General features: G+C 34.0%; 2 protein-coding genes across 2 annotated transcripts; one reads left to right on the top strand and one right to left on the bottom strand.

The window, feature by feature from the left end:
• Positions 1 to 3,997: 3,997 nt before the first annotated feature.
• On the top strand, positions 3,998 to 5,320 carry LOC128994959 (uncharacterized). The gene is made up of 2 exons (XM_054419815.1): positions 3,998 to 4,010; positions 4,725 to 5,320. Exons 1-2 carry the CDS (start codon positions 3,998 to 4,000, stop codon positions 5,318 to 5,320), a joined length of 609 nt encoding a protein of 202 aa, XP_054275790.1.
• An 8,508-nt stretch (positions 5,321 to 13,828) lies between these two features.
• Positions 13,829 to 18,488, bottom strand: LOC128994949 (odorant receptor 43a-like). Its single transcript, XM_054419804.1, has 6 exons — positions 17,717 to 18,488; positions 17,120 to 17,234; positions 15,406 to 15,502; positions 14,836 to 14,940; positions 14,327 to 14,482; positions 13,829 to 13,894 (listed from the first exon to the last, which is right to left on the bottom strand). Exons 1-6 carry the CDS (start codon positions 18,486 to 18,488, stop codon positions 13,829 to 13,831), a joined length of 1,311 nt encoding a protein of 436 aa, XP_054275779.1.
• Between the last annotated feature and the right edge of the window lie 4,125 nt (positions 18,489 to 22,613).

Raw genomic sequence — 22,613 nt, 5'->3', positions numbered from 1 at the left:
TTGGGTCTATCACTGGTTCAGAACTTTCTTTACCACTAATACTAGCTGGTGATCCCAAAGTTGTTACTTTATCTGACCTTTTAGCAGAATACCTGAATACGTCGTTTCCTACCATTTTGGAAATAATATTTGTACCATAATGGCGGAACTCATCAATATGTACTTCTACGCCAGCTGTTACGCCTGTCACAATATTCCGTAGCGTAGGATCAGGATCATCCATAATAACATATGCATACTCCTGCATAGCCAAGTTGTAAGTTGAACAGATAGGCATCGAAAACAACCATGTAGATCTTAGATTTTCTGTTAGCCCACTTCCTCTAGTAAGACCTCCTCTACTTTTCAGAGAAGGCATCAACACTTGTTCTATCACAAGATGTGATCCAAGTCCACCCCATAATTGATCACTTCTCCGTATTACAAATTTTCCCTCTATAATTTGTGTACTTTTGCGTTTTTAGACGAAAGATTAAATATGTTTTGCAAGTACAAGTAAAGTGATTTGAGATAATTTACATGACCTGCTGCTGCAACTATCAGTAGAATCTCACGCATAGCATACAAATGTAGATCCCATGAGTTAGTTCTGTCTGCTTCTATCAACATTCGTACAGTCATAATCATACGCTGATACCTATTTCAACCACAGTTTACTAGTTCTCGAGGAGGATTGTAAATGATTTTTCTTTGTCTCCAAAGCAGTGTCAATTAAAGATAACACATCACTTTGCTCAATGTCCTTTATTGTTTTTTGACCGGTCATAATACCGTCGAGTATGTCACAAGCTTTCTGGACAAATTCTTGGGATGTTCCATCTTCATTGGGAGGAAAAACCTCTGACACTATTAAGGTACTAAGGGCTGCATCTACAATCATATGTCCTCTTATCGCCCTAGAAACAGATTTTCCAGTTATCATATGTACCACAGTATTCGATCCATAGATTTCATCAAGAATTTCAAATAGTCCTGAACCATTCATAAGAGTGCCGATTGCGCCCAATACATTCATCAGCGTATGGAATGTTCCAAGCATTAAAGTAATGTCTTGAAGCTCGTTTTGAGTGTTTATGATTTGAGAAGCTTTCTAAAACAAGGGCTGATCAAAAGTAACTACACATGGAAAATCATGGTTGTATGCTAATTTGTTAAGGTATGTTAGTGTAGAAAATATACAACTCATGTCTCCTGCTGTCATATCAATTATAGGAAGAAATGAAATGGAAGATTTCCCTGGGTGTGTAACGTCAGATTTTGAATGCCTTATCTGCATAGCTCCAGACCAACTTGGACCTGGTTTTTGTGATGTCGAGATCTGCCACATTAGACTGAGTTTATTTAGCGGAGCATTTGGTAATATTGGAAGTTTACAGAATAATATGTTTCCCAACATGGTTTTAGCATGTTTGTATTCCAAAATGTCAACTTTGCCCAAGTTTTTCATGACAATATCACCAACATTATCCCTTTTCACAGTAGGGTAGGTCGTGATTTTTGGAGTAATTGCCGCAATCATGCCCATACCATGAAAGGTATTCTTACCATCTAAAGTACAAATATTGTGATCCACATTGTCTGCTGCTAGCAAAAGGGTTGTGTCTTCAGCAACATTAAAAGAAACACAAGAACCTGAAACCGCTGCATTTTTTCAAATCTAGATACTTCTGCGTATGATGAACAAAATCCAAGATTGTGTGGAGAGTCGATAAGGCACCTTGATCTATTAAGGTGATTAATTAATTATGATGAAGCTGAACAGACAGACCAATTTGTAAAGGACATAGTAATGCTCTAGGGCGGATAGATTGCATGATGGACTGACCCACAGAACCAATTTTCACTGACGTATCCTTTCCATTAAACAATTTTGATAACAACAATTTTAATGTATTAGGAATGAAATTCAATGCATTTTCAACTGTTAGTTCATTAGGTGATGGGTACTCATCGACGCTAGTATTGGTAAGTGATTTGACGTCACTTTTAATTATTTTGGCAGCAGCTTCTATTAACTGAATTTTCTGCAATTCAATATCACTAGAATGTGATGCATTTTTATGGTAACTTCGAAGAATACCATTAGCTGTATCACGTAACGTTACTATGTCTGATTTCCCTACACTACCAGATATTATAATGTTTTCTCCATAGTATTCCAAAAGCTTTATCTTCATGTACTTACGGTCATAAGCACGGCTCTGCCCACCCTGAAGATATTCTTCCATTTTAGAAATTAGGTCCCCAATAACCATCTGCTCTTCATCATTTTGCTAAAAAAATTCACAAGTACGAAGAAAGTACTATTCTTCATTAGCTGGCCGCCCTTTTTCTGAAGGTATCTTGTTAGTGCAGTATTCTTTGGGAATATTTCTCCAACTACGAAAATTGGTACTGCATGATTGATGGTAGACACGCCCTGCAGACAAAAGGTCTTCTGAGCAGTATGCCAACCTACCGCGTACATTAAATGACCATTCATGACAGCGTTGTTCACAGCATTTTTTGTATGGCTTCAACAAACTGTGTGGTTCTTACTTTCACACTTTCGGTCTTCTGCTTATGTTTAGATGAGAAGTCGACAAACATTCCACAAAACAAACAGTGAGTAGTATTTGAAACCGGGCCGTCAATCAAGCGCACACTTTTTCTTTTTACTTCTTCACATCTACCCTTCCGTTTTAAAATGCCAATATTCTTTTTATCGGTAAATGTTTTTCGACACAATATATGAACACTTGCACCGGAAGCTGCAAATACATTGCTTTTTCGGAATCTGCTTGCTTCATTTATGCTATTTGCCCCCTTTTCTGAAAGCTTTACACTGTCTCCTACAATATATAATTTCTGATTGCATATCACACACACATCAACAATGTCATTGTCAACTTCCATGATTATAATTTATCCTACATATTAATAAAATAACAAACTAGTTAATATACAAAAAAAGAATCACAACTGTATCTCACAAAGTTTTAAAATGGTTGCTTACAATAACACAAATTGAAACAGGGCTAAAAATAAATAAACTAAAAACAACAATAACAGCTGTTTTGCAATAGCAATACAAGCAGCATATTAAAACAGAGTTGCCAACTCACAGTTTCTAATATTTTGAAAATATATATTATGTTAAATAGTATTGAAAAAAAAAATAATTCTAAAAATTATATACTAAACTATATTTTGAGTTGCGGTATTTTACACAGTGTCCACCATTTTGAAAGTGATTTTTTGGGGATTTCCCGTGGTTGGATTTTGTCTGATTTTGGATATGTTATAAAGCAGTATTTTTTTAGTAAAAAAAAGATTTAAAAGCTTCTGTTGCAATTTTTCCTCGGATAAAGCTACATTAACTTTAGTTTTCCTGGACTAATACTATCATGACTGAAGACCTTTCAACAATTTTATCAACGTTTGTTCAACAACAGGCTATACTTTTGAACAAGTTTAATGAAATCACACAAACCCATGCACAGAATCCAAAACCTTCAACACCCTAGAACGTAATCACATCATTCAATTTTGATTCATTTGATGAAAATCCTGAAGATTTCAATTCATATAGACAACGACTTGAAAATTACTTTCATTTGAAAAACATTACAGGAAACGAGGATGAAGACAACACAACAAATCAAAGCAAGAATATTGATCAATTGTATTGGGCCAAAACATTATCAACTACTAGAAAGTCTTGTATCTCCAGACCTACCATCAAACAAAGGCTACGACGAATTGATTAAAATAGTTGAAAAACATTTATGTCCAAACCCCAATGTTTTTGTGCAACAACATACTTTTCTACCACGTGTTCAAAGTCCGACAGAGTCCATATCTGAGTTTGTAGCTGCACTAAGAAGACTTACATTCACATGCAATTTCAACTGCCCTTCTTGTGATTCTTCAGTGGTCGATTTGTTTTTTACGTGCACAATTCATTCGAGGATTACGAGATGAAACAATCAGTGGAAAGATTCTTCAGCATCCAGAAATGACGTTTGAAGGTGCGTATGAACAGGCTCTGACTCTTGAAGCATCAAAAAAGGGTTGCAAAACATTTCATGGAACTGATTCGATAAATAAAGTTTCAAAAGTTTTTTGTACAAAAAACTATGATTGTGATACCGGTAACACATCAACAAAACAAAGTCAAAATAATCAAAAGAAGTTTTATGAGCGCCTTGGAATCGCAGGACTATGTGTGCGTTGTGGTGAGAGTAACCACTTGGCAAAATCGTGCGACAGGGACATTAACACCTTATTTCGTAGTTTATGCCACAAGCGTGGTCATATCTCTAAAGTTTGCATATTAGAATACAAAATCAAATCATCGCAAGGTAAATACCATAATTCAAGAATACATAGAACATGATGAGTTTTATATTAGAAGAATTGTTCCTGTCCGTATTGAGTCCACTACTTCACCAACGGAAAAATTCATGACAACACTGAACATTGAAAATGGTAAGCTTACCTTTGAAATCGACACTGGGAGTCCAGTAACTATAATCAATAACAAAGACCTTCAAAAAGTTTGCCCCAACAGAACTCTTCAGCCAACAGCGACTACACTTAAAACAGTTACCGGTGAAATCTTTAAACTTCTGGTTGTCCCCAAAGTTGAGGTATGGTACAACAACAAATTTACAAACCTGAACTTGTTTGTTGTGGATAACATTATTAATCCATTTGGTTGCAAAAACTGAAAATTCCCTTAGATTCTCAACTATCCACTTCCACCCTAGCTCCTCCACCATTGAAGCCTGCTGTAACTTGCTCTTTGCCTCCTCCACCACCCCCTGTCAAACCTGTGAGCTACGGCTACTCTGCAGTTCCAGATCAACTAATAACCTACGAAATGCCATTGACACCAGTAACTTACAAACCACCAGCCTCGGCTGTCTGCTACGAGTACTCTTACCCAGCTGTGAAACCTGTAGTGCCGAAATTTCTCAAAACACCGATTGTACCACTGAAACCAGTCCGGTACATTACTGCACCCCACTTTCAACATTCTACTCCAACTCCACTGAAGACTCTCAAGTATTCAAAAACAGTGCCTGCAGTTAGCTATGAATACTTACCTCCGCCCAGTGTGTACTTAACTCCTTCCACCCCGACAGTGAGCTACAAGTATTCCATTCCAGCTCCAACAGCAGTTTCCAACGGTTACAAATCGACCACGTCAATTCTAAAACCCCTAGTTGATTTCCCTCCTGTTCAGTTTTTAACTCCCGCTCCTGTTCATTTTGAATACTCTACTCCAGTTCCAGACAAAACCTACTACTATTCAACGACTCCAGTAAGCTATTAAGCTATACACCTGCTCCAGTGAAAAAAAACAACTAAAGCCAATTGCCTACACCACACAAGTATCAGTTATGAGTTTTCCACACCAAGACCAATTCCTCCTGTTGTTCTTCTGTTGTTCTGTGTTACCTGTTGTTCTCTTTTTAGAGGGGAAGACTGTAATTTTCAATTATACCTGGCTTATAATTTATAATATGAACAATTATCTAAAACATCTGTTATAGTATATTTCGTACCTAGGGCCGAAAATGAGGTTTTGCTGGCTCGAGATAGTTTTTAAGTTCGAGACGAAGTCGAGAACTTAAATCGATCGAGAGCTGCAAAACCATTTCGGTCCGTGGTACGAACGCTATTTTTCACCACACTATACTCTATTACCACTATTCACCACTATAATAATGCACACTGATGGTCAACACAACTACAACTTTAACGTTACGTGAAGAAATAATTTGAGGAATCAGCAAAAATAAAAATAAATAGTTGCTAGGCAACGGTGACAATAACACAATTCTATTGCAATGCTATGGATTTTGCATGTTTTAAGTAAGTAAGCGGACAGCTGATTTTGCGGCCCCGGCCTGTAAAAACCTGCTCGGTCCCCAAATTACGATGACAGCTGGCATGGCCAGCAAAACGTAACTTTCAGCCACCAATTAATGTATGTAATACAGCCAAAAAAATCATAGTGTGGTGAAAAATGTTTACATTTTGTTTCTTCTATGATTATTAAATCCAGTTTTGTTCTAACATTTTAAAGAATCATTTATTAATTTTTTTTTGTAAAAAAAAATATTTGTCGACAACTCAAATAAACGTATCAAATATATCGAAACGCAATTCTAACAGAGACAAACATATTAAACAACAAACGTTAAACATATTTTTGTGTTATTCATCTGGCCTGTTACATTGATTTACTTTCGTTACATGATAAATATTTATCTTCTATTTCTCTTAATAAAATATTCAATACATTTAAATAACATGTTTTGTGAATATCCATCTTCATGTGTCAAGACGTTGGCAGATTCATCTTCTGAGAAATATGTCTCCCCCAGATTGACAGTGAAAGACAAGTTCTGTTTTCTTTTCTTACATAATAAAATATTGAACAATGCTTTCGGAAACTACCTCATTTGCAGCCAACATTTTTCTTTTCACATAATACTCAATATACTTTAATACTTTTAATACTTACAACTCTATTTTGCTAGAAAGCTCTCTATCTTAAGTTTCAATATTTCTGTTAGCGTAGTAAAGTCTGTATTATCACTATCGTCCACTTATCTTGTGCGATTATTACATTGTTGTATCTAGTGAGACAATCTAAACCCAGCAGCAAAAATCAATACTATATTTAATGTATTTGCCTGTAGCGTTTGGTACCTATGTGAAATTAACTGAGTTAAACTGTTGATTAAATGAGTTCACTTTAAGTTTTAGATCCATCTACACTGAAAAAAATTATATTTCCAGGTGAGGAAAACTTTTCCAATATTTGAGAACCTCCTCCACTTAAATCTATACGAGAGCCCTAAGGTACTATCAACATATGTATACACGTAATGTAGCCATGCATTTATAGTTATCTAGTTAAGTTATATCTAGAAGATTTAATATCCTGCAATAAGTTCCAAGTAGGTTTATTTAAATTAAAAAAGTAATTTGAGTATAATTAGTATTCGCTGTTATAATAATTGGATGCCCAAGCTCACTTCTTGATTAATAAACTTCAGCCAATTTAGTTCTGAAATACGACCTGAGTCAACTTTTATTATTAGTACGAAGGTTTACTCTCATAGGTTATACTAAGCAGTTTATGTTTATTTATATTTAGTTGGAATAAAAGATTAGTTTTTGGTGTTAATAGTTATTGACACTAACAATTCATTCAGATAGTAATAATTGAAAGGATTACTTATCGTATGCATGTATGTATATTGAGAAAAAAGCAAAAGCTAAATCAAGAAAAGCTTTTAATGAACTTTTTATGTGAATCAATATATAACACACAATAAATATCATTTTAAATGGAAAAGGATACATTTTATAACTAAAATCGTACATGTTAATTGTTCGTCCTGAATACAAATTATGGATTTGCTTTTATGAATTTTTTATAAACTATCAAATGCATTTATTGGTGGAATTTATAAAAACCTGAACACAAGGTATAATTTAGAAGAAACACTTTACCTTTACTTTACCTTTACGCTACTTACATAGAAATAGCCTATGTAAATTGCCAAACTCCAGAAACGGTTCAATGTTTAAAAATAAAAGGAGAATAATGTTTCATACTCTTCCCAAAGCTTCTTCGTTCAACGAAACAAACATCGTCTTTATCATAATTTTCTGTTTAAATTACTTCTGAAAAAACTTGTACCTTTTGTATTGTGTGAACCACCAATATATATGATTTACGATATTACTTTTATATTATAACTAGCTGTAACCCGCGGGCTTTGCCCCGTTTAACTTCTTAATTTTCAAGATTATCTCGTTCGCATGGCTCAATCACGTCCTGGTTGAAGTTTGTTCGCTACGCTCACTCACCTTTAGGTTGGAGCTCGTTCGCTACGCTCACTCACCTTTCGGTTGGAGCTCGTTCGCTGCGCTCACTTGCCTTCAGGTTAGCTCGTTCGCTACGCTAACTCGCCTCCAGGTTGAAGTTCGTTCGCTACGCTCACTCACCTTTTGGTTGCAAATTAGCTGTTGTCATAAATGTAAAAGAAATAATAGTGCTGCACCCTGTTGGTAATCCTTGTAACTTTAATGCTATTGAACATCATAGAACAGAACCAACTTGTATAATTGAAACAGCTGTTAAGATTCAATAATTCCATTTCTCATAAGGTTAACATGGGAAACTCCAGAGCCACTGGGGCGGAGCCCGAAAGGATTTTTGAAATAAGAATATGCCTATATGTTAATCGGGAATGTGAGCTATCATCATGCCAAATTTCAGCCCAATCCGACCAGTATTTTTCGAGTTTACTTTTCCCATACACACATACAGCAACCACCTCTTTTTTATAACTAGAGGTCGTCCAGTGGTCGAAACTCGACCAAAAATATGTAATGTACAGATTTCTCTATTTTAACCTCACACTGTAAATAAAACATGTGATTGGAGTTTCTTCCATTTGTTTTGATTTTCTGTTTATATTTCGTTGTTATTTCGTCACCAGCATAGCAACCTATATGATCCATGTTAATTTTTTCAAATTTTTAAACTCATTTTTTGTGCTTATCTTTGAGCCTATTTTAATTTATAAAGGGATTCTGCACACCTACAGGAAAATAGCTTTCTAACGGTATGCGTAGATTTTCCCTACGATGCACACGAGCTGAGAAAAAAGGTTTTAAAGAAACATGCTTGCCTATTAATATATAGATAGATAGTACTAGCAGAGGACCCGTCCTTCGTACGGGGTTGATGTATGTTTAAATAGTGCTTTTTGAAATCTGACATGAAAAAGGAGTAAAATAAGATTAAATTTCAATAAATGTACCTATCAACAATATTAACTTAACTAATTAGAAATAGTTTAATATTAAACTTTTTGATGGAGCTGGAGTATTTTATACAGCAATACAAACAGCTCGGCATCACAAAGAGTGATTCGGCTGCACATGGCGCAGTACTGTAGATGCAATATACGATAAGCCGGGTTACACACAGACCACCAGAACCCGATCGGGTTATCCATTACCAATATGTTTCAGCACGGTGGGAAAATGACTAAAATGCGGCAATTTTGTTTGGGGTTGTTTGGATTTTTTACTTATTTTGGTTTTGTTTTGGATTTTTGGTAACATTTATGTAATGTACAGAGTGTTCAAAAAAAGGTCAAAAAGGACATAATTTTCGTAGTGATTTCTTGGTACAAACGTGTAAACCTACGTTTATTCGAACGAGTTCGCGAACCAGCATGATCAGACCATGGGAACGGGGGTTTATGGGGGGTTTTATGGGGTAAAAATAGGTTTTTCCCATTTTCGACCCTAAAAACACAAAATTTCACAATTTCTTTCCAAACCATTTTGTACAGCTTAAAAAAACAAATAATTTATTATTTTGAAGCGTTATTTTGCGCCTAATGGTTACGGAGAAAATTCAAAAAAATGTAAATTTAAAATTCCCATGTTATTCTTATAGGGAATATTCAACTGCTGTAGTTTGCTTGTTAATGAACATATTTTTATGTAATTTTGAAAATACATTAATTTTTTTACTAAGCTTTTTACATTTTACAACAAAAACACTTTTTTACCCTCCCTGTTGCAGCAAACCTAAGTACTCGTTAAACTAATTCTATTTAAATAGGGAATAATTGTGATATATTTTAGTGTAAATCCAAATCAGGCAAATGGAAATTCGCTTAGTCTGCAGGATTGCTGCGGGGGGGGGGTATTTCAATGTTGCATAGTATGAAATAAAACATCACATTTGACCAAAATAATAAATTCCAAACAAGCAAACTACAATAGTTGATTTTCCTCCACACAAATAACATACGTAATTCAAATCATATTTATGTTGGGAATTTTTACTGTACCACCAGGAGTACAACAACGCTTCATTGTACTAGATTATTTTTTAAGGTATAAAAATAGTCTAACAAGGAATCTTCAATCAATGTTGACTGATTTCAATGACATTGAAAATCCCCCATCTGGATGCTTACATTCCTGTGCTTTGAGCAGATCTTTGGAAAGTAGTTTGTTTGAGTGTTTTTGTTCGGAGAAGAGTAAAAAGTTTCGTTCATTAAGCTATCTTTTTTACTATAGTGTAGTTTATAGGTAATTATTTCATTGATATATAAAATAATAGGAATATAATGGTGACGGACATTATTAAACACTATCAGTCATTTGTGAAGCAGCCTGTTTAAAGGTTGGGTTTTATAACGTGGAGCTGATAATCGACAGAATAGTCTCCCTTTGTGCAGCACTATAATCTAGAAGATCCTCCATACAAAAGATTAGGAGCAGAGTTTCTTCCCGAGAATATTGGGTTTTATGAACCCATCATTACCTAAATCCAATACTTACCAAACACTTACCTTCAACCTCCCAAACCATTTGAAAGAATATGTACCTTCTTAGCATTCTATCTATTCGTATAGTTCCCTTATGTAGAATGGTGTGTACTTATTTGATAACACCCAACATGAGATTGTTGTTTGGGTATAAATGATCTTATGTGACGGATTTATAAAAATCTTTTATAAATAGTTGAATAGTTTAAACATATTAGTTATGGTCTTCTAACTAGAATAACTATAAAAACGCAAATAATCTGAAACCTTTAAGAACGCTGATAACACTGATGTTATTAGTCCTTGTTAAGTAATTGGTGTTTAAATAGATTTTTTTTAATAATATCATTGACATACTTGTTACTACCAATATGACGTACTGATTAGTAATATAAGGATAAAAACAGGATTATTGCCCTACCTTTTTTAAAGTAATGTAAAACACACAATTCTCTCCTCAGTACAGGAACATAAAACATCTTTTTTTAACGAATCCAATAAGCGAATGTGCGTTAAAATGAATTTCTGACGAATCATGCCTACCATTAAAATAAATATATATATTATATTTTATTGGTAGAAGCTAAGTATAACAAGTTTATGTTTTAACAAATATGTATGGTATTTTCATATGATTTTGATCAAGTTATGTCAAAGACTGTTTTGATTTTGAATTTAAATGTGATTGGTAAATAGCTCCTTCTTTTATAAATAAAATAAAATCAAATATACCCCTACTGCAGCGAACCAGCAGACTAAGCGAATAACAAATCAATTAATTATTTTTTTCTAAAATAATACCATAAACAAGACATATTTATTCCCCATAAAAACATTAGATTTAACGAGTAGCCTACATAGGTTAGCTGCTATGGGGAAGGTAAAAAGTGTTTTTTCGTTCAAATTTTAATAGTATAGGGTGAAATAAATAAATTTGCCAAATTTGATAAACATACCCAAGAACAAGCAAACTACAACTGTTAACTTTATTCTCCGTAAAAATAACAAGAGAATTTTAAATTTGCAAATAAGGACAATAAATAAGTAAATAAGGACTGAATAGTTGTTTAGTTGTTTATATCGTTGGTCCTGTCTCGCTCTGTCACTTGCACAATCTGTCTCAGTCATTTCCTCAGTTGGCTGGAGCAGCCAATGCGAAATATTTTGTGACTCTTGTTCTGGACAAAATTAAAATTACCTGTTGTTTTTATATTTGTAGGCCTACTACTTGGTCCATCACATCAAACGATTTGACGCAGTTTTGATAACATTCCCATCAAGGAGACATTCTTATTTAGAATGTGATAAAAATATATCTTTAGTGAACAAAAAAACTACAGTTGAGACACCAGATAAGTGGGACATCGTTTTTCTGTCAGCAAGTTCAAATCCATCTCCATTCAAGGTCATTCCAGTAGAACAATATATGATCCGTGATTGGAGTACTTTCTTTGAAATAGCTGTTCATAGAAAAGTGCCCATTTGCCACTCGTCCCATCCGGGAAGCAAAAGTATTAAGAGATGAAACGAGAGTGTTTTATAGACCTACCTTCCATGGACCATGGTTTTCTTCAGATATCAGACGTCGAATTGCATGCATCACACTACTGGTGCCTGATCTAAGCCACAGAAAACGTACTGAATTCCTCTACCCAGACCAGGCTTACCAAGGTAAGTTACCTGCTACTGGAACTTTGTTAGGGCCACCAATGCAAAATATAAAGTTAGGTAATGTTTTTGTATGTTTTCAGAATTGTTGCCAATTTCTTAAGATAAATATGGCGATCTCCAAGTACTAAAACAGTTCTGCGGGGAAAAGGAAGACATTTTTTACAACGCTAGTTTACAGCAACGTAAAGGAGAAAAATGAGAAAAAAGTGGAAAAGGAAAAAGAGAAGAAGAAGGAAAATGGGGAAAAAGGGCCAGAAAAAGAACAAGAAATAATAGACAGGAATTAGGTTAACCATAGTCTCACAACTATATCGTGCTATAATATTGTGCTTTTAGCGTGTAAAGAATGGACTTGACACGTTTTTGACATGTAAATAGTGTTAATATTTTTAATATTTCTTTTAGTATTAATGCAGTTTTATTTAAATTTCCAAACAATGCAAACATATTCAGATACAATATAGCCCATGTATAATTTTTCTCATAAACCTAGGGACAGTGTAGTAAAGTCCATACAAGATTAAAGTACTAAAAACGCTCTCCTATAAAATATCAAAAGTGTGACTTAACACGTTTTTGGCCTGTGGTCTTCGAATGCAAAAGACAATTTTAATAAATGCATTGACCAAAGACTGCTCTCAATGAATGATTTTCCCCGAGCAAAGCTCGGTTCTCAGGCAATGTTACTAATGTTGAAACTATGACTGTTTATAAACGAAGATATAACAATCCTAGCTTTTAGCGATAATAAGCTATTACCGTAGTACTCATGGTAAGACCTGGACCCGAGACCGATTTCATTTTTCATTTTGAGGTCCCTAGAGGCCAAAAACACCATCCGTTCAAATTCATATACAGTATATATATATGTGTCCGTTAGCGCGATAACTCGAGCAAAAATGATCCGATTTTGATAAAATTTGGTACAAACGTGTAAACCTAGATCGCGTGTATGCGATCCAGCATAATCGCCCCATGGGAACGGGGGTTTATGGGGGGTTTTATGGGGTATAAATGGGTTTTTCCCATTTTTGAGCCTAAAAACAAAAAATGTTGCGATTTCTTTCTAAACCGTTTTGTAGAGCTTAAAAAAAAAATAATTTAGTATATTGAAGCGCTGTTGTATGCCTAACGGTCACGGAGAAAATTCAAAAATAGTGTAATTAAAAATTCCCATGTTATTCTTATGGAGAAAATGAAAATTGTTGTAGTTTACTTGTTTATGGGTATATATTGATAAAATTTGGCAAATTTATTTATTTCATCCTATACTATTAACGTATGGTCAAAAAACACTTTTTACCTTCCCCGTAGCAGCAAACCTAAGCACTCGTTAAATCTAATGTTATTTAAATAGGGAATAATATGTCTTATTTATGGAAATATTTTTAGTAAAAATGTAATCAGACGAGTTGAAATTCGCTTAGTCTGCAGGTTTGCTGTGGCGGGGGTATTTTATTTTATGGCCATACACGATTGCTAAGCCTCGGTAAAGCTATTCTAATATTCTCTGATATTACTATGAAAGAAAGTTAGAATTGATATTTTAGCTTAATATCCATTGTCCACTGAAAGTGACGGGTTTATAAAGTAGCTAAAAATTTTAAAAACTAAGTTAATCTTTTTAGCTTAAGGAGTTGGAATAGTTACAACATTGCTGTTAAAACTCAAAGTAGGGCTACTGGTTTGAAACCAGTGCTCATCCCAGAAACATGCAATATTAATTTACGCAATACTTTACAAATAAGTAAAATACAATATGAATTTAAATTTTGCACTTGAACGTATTGCATCTACCCCTCTTCGTTGACTTGTAGAGACTGAATCACAAGGGCGTAGGAGCCCAAGAGTTTCATAAACTGAAAAAAATCATAAAACATGTAAATTGCTGTACATTAAATATTCAATAAGAAAACTTAGCAGGTTTACAATAATTACATTTGTTTATTGATTGGTAATTAAAAACTTTCTTTTTACTTTTTCAGTAGTTCAGTACTGTCAAACAAGAGAGCAAAAGTGATCAATTCAGCAGCTCGTAAAACCTAGGATAAAAATTCAGCCATTATTTTTATGGCCACAAAAAACACAAGGTTTTTACAAAGACCACTCTCTCAGCAAGATTACATACATATTTTGGAAATCGTTTTGAATGACTCTACAGTTGTTTTCTGGCATGGGGCCGATTATTTATCTTCTAATAACAATAGTATTAAGAGTTTAAAATATTAAGTTGATCGATGTATCAAGCTGTATAAAATGCTAACACTCAGGCGCCCGATCTCAACACTTACGTCCACAAACGTGCTAAGTCCCAAGTGATACATCTTCCAGCCGCTGATTCTAGTTGGATGATTTGCCTGGTTCAGAGTCATGTATACCAATGTCTGGTGAAGGCTTGTGCTCTCCATCCAGGGTGTGCCGTACACTGCCTCCGCCACGCTCAGCTGCTGCACGTTGGGGCAACATTGGTAAACTTGAGTCTGCTTAAAATTAAAAGTATCTACTTTGCAGATAATATACATACTTCAAAATTTAGGTTAGTCCATCTATTTTTCATACAAATTTGCTCTAAATACTATAATAATCACAAAAGAAATACTCACTTAGTTGGTCGTACATAGGCTACTAAGAAAGTATTTAGTTTTTTTTATACATTTATCCTAATATCTTAAGAATAAAGAGAACACTGATTTTGTGACTCTTGCATTGTCTAAATAACATTGTGAACGCAAATAAACCGTTGGAATTCAGAAAATGTGTCTCTATACATGTATAACATAAACTAAAGAGTGATACCTACCTTTTGTATGAGTATTTCTGCAAAGAAGTTGTTCAGGAACTGATGAGTCACACTAACAGCAATGAACAGAAGCATTTGCAATGTTTCAGGCCAGGTAATTAATGTCTAAAAACAAGTGGTATATTGTTAGTAGAATTTAAAATTTCATATAGTCGTAGTAATACATATATGTAATTTTAACCTATAGCGAAATGGTTCATACAACTTTCATCAAAGTAGTAATATGAAAAACTTTGTTAAGAAAGAATTAAATTTACTCAATTTGAACTTTTAATATTATGGTTTGCGTCTATTCGTTTATTCGACCCCTTGTATAAAGGGTTGGTTATTTGCGTGATAGCTTACTACTTCCTTTCTGTTTTTTAAGGGATACTGTATACTATATTTTACCTTAGTTTTACTTGGAAATATTTAGATTTTCCATAACAATTCTTTAAGATGAGTAACATAGGAGATTCGTCTTCTGATTTTTCAGTCCTCTGATAAAAACTAATTTGAGTTGGTAAATAAACTTGTTAAAACATTCATAAATATTTTAAAAATCTTATTTTCATATAAATGTATACTCACAAATGCTTGAAAGGTTGCAAAACTAAGCGAAACCACCGCATGGATAAAGTCTACCACCACCAACGACCGAAGTAAGGTATCTAGATCCTTCATAATCCTGGAACCCACAATATGAAATTCATTATTTTCAAATCAGCCGAGAATAACAAGGAACCATAATGGTTTTGGATCATGTGTAATTAAACTGGATACAATAAACAAAAAGATAAAAATAAAATTGTAATGATCTAATAATACGATGGTATTATTTTAGTAAAGGGGGTTTTCATCGCATTCACGTTTTTTCCAAGGACTGTGTATATACTTTACTCCCCACCAACCATTGTGTTTAATCATAATATATTTGCTTATCACAAATTATAGAGTTTTAATTGCCTCTGAAACATGTTTCAAAACGATATACTTATAGTAATCCTGTTGTAGCCATTAACATACTTTTTCAATAGAAACGAATCAAAAGTTCATAAAAATCTGAACATGGTAACTTTGAAAGACTACGGAAGCAGAGCACTTTGTAATAAAAAACCCAGAAAACTTTCAATGTAAAAAATTACTAAATCTAGAGATTTAATTTTGCTGAATCGATAACAGACAAAAACATACAGACACATACATTTTTAATCTATATATTAATTTGAAACTGTTTTTCTTTGTCACAGCTATTTTGAGAGAACGGCTGGGCGTAGAAACTCAGTAGAGGTGTCTAAAGAAAGGTCTTGGTCTGTAGATGAACCATCAAAAGAGAAACATGGTGAATTCCCTTGGGGCTCTGCCCCCGTGGCCTTAAAATTCCCATCCCATGTTATTCTTATGGAGGAAAACAAGGTTTTTGTCACAGCTAATTTGAGAGAACGGCTTGGTGTAGAAACTTGGTAGGGGTCTGTAGATGAGCCATCAAAAGAGGAAAGAGGTAAATTCCCTTGGGGCTCTGCCCCAGAAGCCTTTGAAGTTGCCTCTTCAGATTTGTTTACATTACGACCATATGCATAATTCTTCACTACTTTTTAATGCAACAGCTGTTAATATTTAAATTGTGATTTATTGAATTTGTCAAAATGAAGTACAGTATTTGCAATGGATTTTTCTGATTTTAAAATTGATTTTGTTCTGCATCGTGTCATGTTTTGCAATATAATGTTCTATTACCAAATCAGTGGAAAATCCTAATCACAGTAACTTTTAAAATTATTTCTTATGGAGTTAACTTATATCTATTGTATGGGTAGGTTTCTGCCTTTTTTTACCACTTCTTGGAGATTGTACGTAGGTGATATTCTTTGGCATATTGCATATGTAGACGAAACTTGGGTTGGTGTATTAATTACAATGGAAAAGAGCGAAAAATCCTGGACAATTTGATATAGGCTAAAAATGAAACTGAATTAACAGTGTGCTACATTTCTTGAGCAATCATTGAAATAACTTATTTGCAAACAATGGAAACATAGAAAAAGTCATGGAACACAACCAAGCAAAAGAAATAGAAATAATGTTTTTTTACACTAAAAACACTAAAAAAACAAGATCAGCTTTTTGAAAAAAAGATAAGATATTTACAAAAGATTTTGATTATATCTAACTGTTGTGTAGATCGTGAGTATTTCCATAATCTTTGAGTCACCTGTAATGCTTCGCAATTGCTCGAATTCGAGCAACAGATACACTAGTGGTATTTAAACAGACGGCTGTATAAAAAAATATTATTGATACTTACTCAATAAGTTTGCAATGAAAATCAACGTAAGACTTTACATTTCGTTTAGTAGCTGCTTCTTTTTCCATTTCATTTAATTTGGTTCCCAAAATATGTGGAGATATAAGAGATATTGCTGAAAAATAGCAGCATTATAATCATGAAACAATAACATTGCAATTCTAATGTATAGGTCTATACTTATTTCATTATCTCAGACTCGAAGCGTTAATATTCATCCTAACAAAGAAAATTTCCATTTAATTTAAAAAAATATAAGTTTTATGCTCATTTTAAATGTATGAGACGAACAAATCTCCGATGGTTATTTTTAGGCTTAAAATGAAATACAAAATCGTAACGTTACCACTACTCTTCTTACAACTCGATTACAACATCAATGGGATTAAATTTAAAACGTCTACAATGTTTTCGATGTAGGTTAAACAGTCAAGCACTAAAAGTAACCGGTGGTTGGAAGAGGTCAAACATCAATTAAAGTGAATTTTGTAAGGGTACGTGATTAGGTTTAAGGAATTCTTCATTGTTTAGTTTTCCTAACTTCATGCTTGTTAAATATTTAACGGAAGTAATCAGTTATGTAGGTTCAATACTCACCGGTAGAATCCTCATAGCCATCTTCTGTAAGGTAATGTACCATTGTGTTCGGTGCCACATTATCTTCCATTGATTTGTAAGATCTCTTCATGAGCTCCAGCTGCCCACATACTAAATAGATGATCATAAAGAACAACGAGTCACTAACGAGATATATTTGTCCCGAGGCCACCAAAGACAAAGTCTCGAACACGTAGACAATTTCGTAAAGTGGTGACCAAGTGACATCGAACGGGAACCAACAGTTAAAAGGGAACATTCTCTTCCTGTAGGGGTGAGCCAGATATTTGTAGTCTTCTACGTCGGTCTGGTATCTCTGAAAGTGTTGGGGAATTATGTAAGGGAAGATTGCTCCCACGACGAAAAGAGTTGGGCCACCTAAGGTCACGTAAGCGATTATCACAATCTTTGAGTATTTCACCCAATTGAATATGCAGAACGATCCATCGAAGGAATCTCGTTCAACAAAAGTAGCATCTACTTTATCCACCAATCTTTGGAAATGATGGTGGTAGTACTGGATGTATATCATCTTAAATAGTGCAGATGCGGTGAGAGTGGCTAGATCTATGGCAGAAGCCATGGCAGCGATGTTGGGAGAAAAGAATATCTCTACGATCTGACAAACAGAGACAACAGCCAGAGAGGACACCAGGAGAGTCGTGTAGACATAGTTGACCACTAGAAGAGGCTTTGAGGGCCTGTCTAGAGGCCAGAGTCCAATGGTCCTCATTAACCGGATATTGTAATCGAGGAGGCCGAGGCCGGTCATGACGTCATTAACTTAGTAGGTTTTGAAACACCAAAATAATTAAAGTTACTCTACTGATACGGTTACTATCTACTATGTAAATTGTGACTAACTCCTAAAATTAAGTTTTGAAAAATAACTTTTCCAGATTATCGCTTTGAGTTTATAAAGTTGACGTCCAGATATTAACACTTGACTACACTAGCTCTAAAGATTCTGTCCTTGGAATATTATACAACGTCACAGGAGATTAACTAACTTATGTCTATCCTATACGAATTTGATACTGGGGAAAAACATTCACCCAAGAACTACACAGATATTGTAAGACAATGTTCCGTTAAGGAAAGAACTTAGTGTCATTTATGGTATGAACATCACTTTTGTTGACATAAAATAAATAATTGAAGATGACTCTAACTTCAGGAAAGTAGTAATTTCAATTAGAGACTGGCAAAAACAACCCTAACAATAACAGTAATAACTGAGCTAATCATCTTAATGTCTTTCTTAATGGTCAGGTTTGTACCTGAATGAAGGTAAATTAATGTAGTAAAAGGCTAACGGCTAAAAAGAATACAAACAAAACCTACTGATTGGCAAAATCGTTTGAAACGTTACTACCATAAATTCTTAATTACAAAAGTCATATTCAGAGAAACCTCGATAATCTTTATGAGTTGGCAAGATGTAAAGAAAGCAAGTAAACGAAGTACAGTAACATCGCAACGGACTACGATAAGCACGAATTAATTATTTAGCACGCATTCAAGAAACCATTACACGAAACACAAATCAATTTATTGTTTTTGTCAAAACTGTTGGTTCTTTCTGCAGGTCACAATACATTGAGTTTAGGCCTATACTATTTTGATAACTGCAATTTGAAGCTTCTTTATTATGGTCTAAAACAATTTTAACTATCAACAATGTTCTTAGAACTACATAATTTGAATAAGGATGGATCAAACATACTTGAGCAAAAGAAGTATGAGCTGGTTAATAAAAAAATATAAAATTTAATCGTGGCCTTAAAATAGTATATTTTATTACTAGGACCGAAAGTGGCATTTTCCGTTGCGCGCTCAAGTTTTTGTGTGAGGCGAAGCCGAACACAGGGAACCCCAATTTCACGTGCGAGGCGAAGCCGAGTTTGTGAGAGCTATTTTCACGTACGAGGCGAAGCCGAGGACGGGAATAATGGAGCAAGTGCCGGATAGTAACTTTCGGTACGAGTTATGAACGATACTTTTCATCACGACGCAAAAATACACAAACACAGAATAGCAGACCTCAGTAATATTAAAAAAATTTTATTTCTCAATAAATTTGATTGAACACCAAAATAAAATAAAATCTTCTAAAAAGAAACCTACGTATATTTCTCAATAAATTTTGTTCAAACATCAAAATAAAATAATAACACAACTTTTAAAAATACATACAGCTGATTAAAATCATTAAATTAAACCGTAACAAAACACTAGGGCGCGTAGTGAATAAAATGGAGAACTAATTGAGAGCGAGGGAAAGTAAATTTAGAGCGAGGGAAAATCAGCTGATCGATTTTCCCTCGCCCTAAATTAGAGCTTGGGAAACGACTACTTTCATTGATGTCAGCTGTTATCGAAAATAGTTACTTTCGTTAAGGAGTGATGAAAAATGTTTTTATTTGTTACGTTTGTGACTCCGACTCGGTTTGTGAAATTTGAACACAAAAATCGTGTGTATGTTCGAATCTCTACGAATTATCATGTTTTCATTATTTATCAATTTATTTGTGTGCCTCTGTAGTAAATGTTTTATATTTATCAACATTTAAAAAAATTTTAACAAGTAATATTGTTCCGGAACAATTAGTTGTAAGTTTTACAATGAGTGTGAAATAGAAATAAATCCTTTCTAATAACCATAATATAAAGATAGTTTGCTATTTATCAAGTGGAAATTAATTATATTTATTCTATCATTCGTTTGCGTTTGCGAGCAATTAGAGGGGTTAGTATGATTTTCACGCGTTATGCAAAATCCAATAATAGATACATGGGTGAAAACTATGACCCCAATCAAGAGAGTGTGTATTTAATATTTTTAGATCAACTCGCTATTACTCCACACCAATGTGCGAGCCACTGTCCGTGGATGGATTTTGTTGGACGAATGAGATAGACTAGAAAAATAATCAAAATTGAGTTTGGATGCATTTTAGAAGTTGATTTTAAATATAATAAATCGTTACATGATCGACATAATGACTATCCATTAGCGCCAGAGAAAATGAATAGCAAATTAATACCAAATTTAAATGACAAAACTAAATATATTTTACATTATGAAGCATTACAACTCCCTACCAATATTTTAGGGCATTGTTCCTGGGTAGAAATTACATCTAAATATCATATTTAAATTGTCCGGAAGTCATTAGTTACTCACATAGCCGCCATTTTGTTATTTTCACTAATTAATTTTTTCCTTCATAATGGTTCGACGTAGGAAATTTAAACTTTTCACAAACATTTATGATAACTAGATAAAGCTACAAAAAAATAGGAAAATATTTCAAATTCACAAAACAAAATGGCGACCATTTAATTTTTTTTTCTTTAATAACTTAAAAACCGTTGTTTTGACAAAATATTTTATAAGAATACCTTTTTTTAGGCAATTTATTTACAAATCGATTGACACCTTATTTGTTAGGATTAGACGAATATTAACTGAGATATGGCAGCTTTAGTGATACCATAGATAAAAGGAGTATAGACAGGATAAAAGGAGTCTACTCCTTTTATCTATGGTGATACATGACCGCTGGAGGTTAGTTGCAGTTCGTGCCGAGATATGTGTCTAAAGTCTGCCCCAACAATCCAGTATTTCATAAATTGCCCTTTAAGGTCGTAATTTCTTTCTAAAGGGAACTTTCCATATACCTAATGTTAAAAATACCTCAGCTGTACTTATTTATATTATTTTACTAGCAGAGTACCCGTCCTTCGTACGGGGCTGGCATATAAGTATAAAATGCTTATTGCAGTTATGGGAGAGGACACGGGTTAAGAAAATTTGGTCTTTTAATTTATACGGTATCCTATAGTATAGCTCACATCTACCATAGCCCTTATGTTATATCACTGTAACTAAATCATAGAAAAAATTAAAGTTCTAATTGTGTACCACAACATTTTGTTGCTAGTTGGTTCTAATTAGCTGTTGTCATAAATGCAAAAAATATAATAGTGCTGCACCCTGTTATTAAGCCTTATAACGTTTTACTGCTATTTAAATCATAGAACCAACTTGTATAATTGAAACAGCTGACAACTTTCTTTAAATATGATTACTCATAAGGTTAACATGGAAAACTCCAGAGCCACTGAGGCGGAGTCCGAAAGGACTTTTGAGATAAGAATGTGTCTATATTTTAATCGGGAATGTCACCAAATCATCACACCAAATTTCAGCCCGATCTGACCAGTATTCTTCGCGTTTACTTGTCACAAACATACATCCATACATCCAAACTTTCTCATTTATAATATTAGTAGGATTAGTAGGATTCTTTCAATTTATTAACGTATTAAAACCAGGTGTGCTTATTTGTTTGTATAACTGTATTCTGCTTTGTTTATTTCAGCTAAACTTAACCAATCAATAGTTTTATTAATACTTATAAAGCCAAACGGGGTGAAGCCCGTGGGTAACAGCTAGTATTTAATGATGACAATTTTGGATATTAGTAAGGTAATGATGTATAATTTCTACTATATATGTCAAAGTTTCTACTATATAACAAAAGATTTCTAATGAATGACAGAGATTTCTAATGGCCATGTAGTACTGAAAGAATGGAACCATTAGTGTCATGAGGAACACTTCACTGCTGTAACTAACATCGTAGGTTTTAGTGTACGACACATCTTGGTTTCTTAGTTACATTTGGTGGCCATGTAGTACAGAAAGAATGGAACCATTAGTGTCATGAGGAACACTTCACTGCTGTAACTAACATCGTAGGTTTTAGTGTACGACTCACTTTGGTTTCTTAGTTACATTTGGTGGCCATGTAGTACAGATAGAATTGAACAATTAGTGTCACAGTTGACCACTTTACTGCTGTAACTTACATTGTAGGTTTTAGTGTTT

This window comes from Macrosteles quadrilineatus, unplaced genomic scaffold (assembly GCF_028750875.1).
Source record: "Macrosteles quadrilineatus isolate MER2022 unplaced genomic scaffold, UCM_ALF_1.0 Scaffold_1__1_contigs__length_201487025, whole genome shotgun sequence".
Classification (NCBI taxonomy): Eukaryota; Metazoa; Arthropoda; class Insecta; order Hemiptera; family Cicadellidae; genus Macrosteles; species Macrosteles quadrilineatus.
This window is presented reverse-complemented; position numbering and strand designations above follow the sequence as displayed.

Bases quoted from the DNA above. Each gene is read 5' to 3' on its own strand.
- LOC128994949 (XM_054419804.1), bottom strand. From the start codon at position 18,488: ATGACCGGCCTCGGCCTCCTCGATTACAATATCCGGTTAATGAGGACC. The intron at 17,235-17,716 runs GTGAGTATTGAA...GCTATTTTTCAG, and splicing joins TGGCTATGAGGATTCTACCG to CAATATCTCTTATATCTCCA. The intron at 15,503-17,119 runs GTAAGTATCAAT...TGTGGGTTCCAG, and splicing joins TTTCATTGCAAACTTATTGA to GATTATGAAGGATCTAGATA.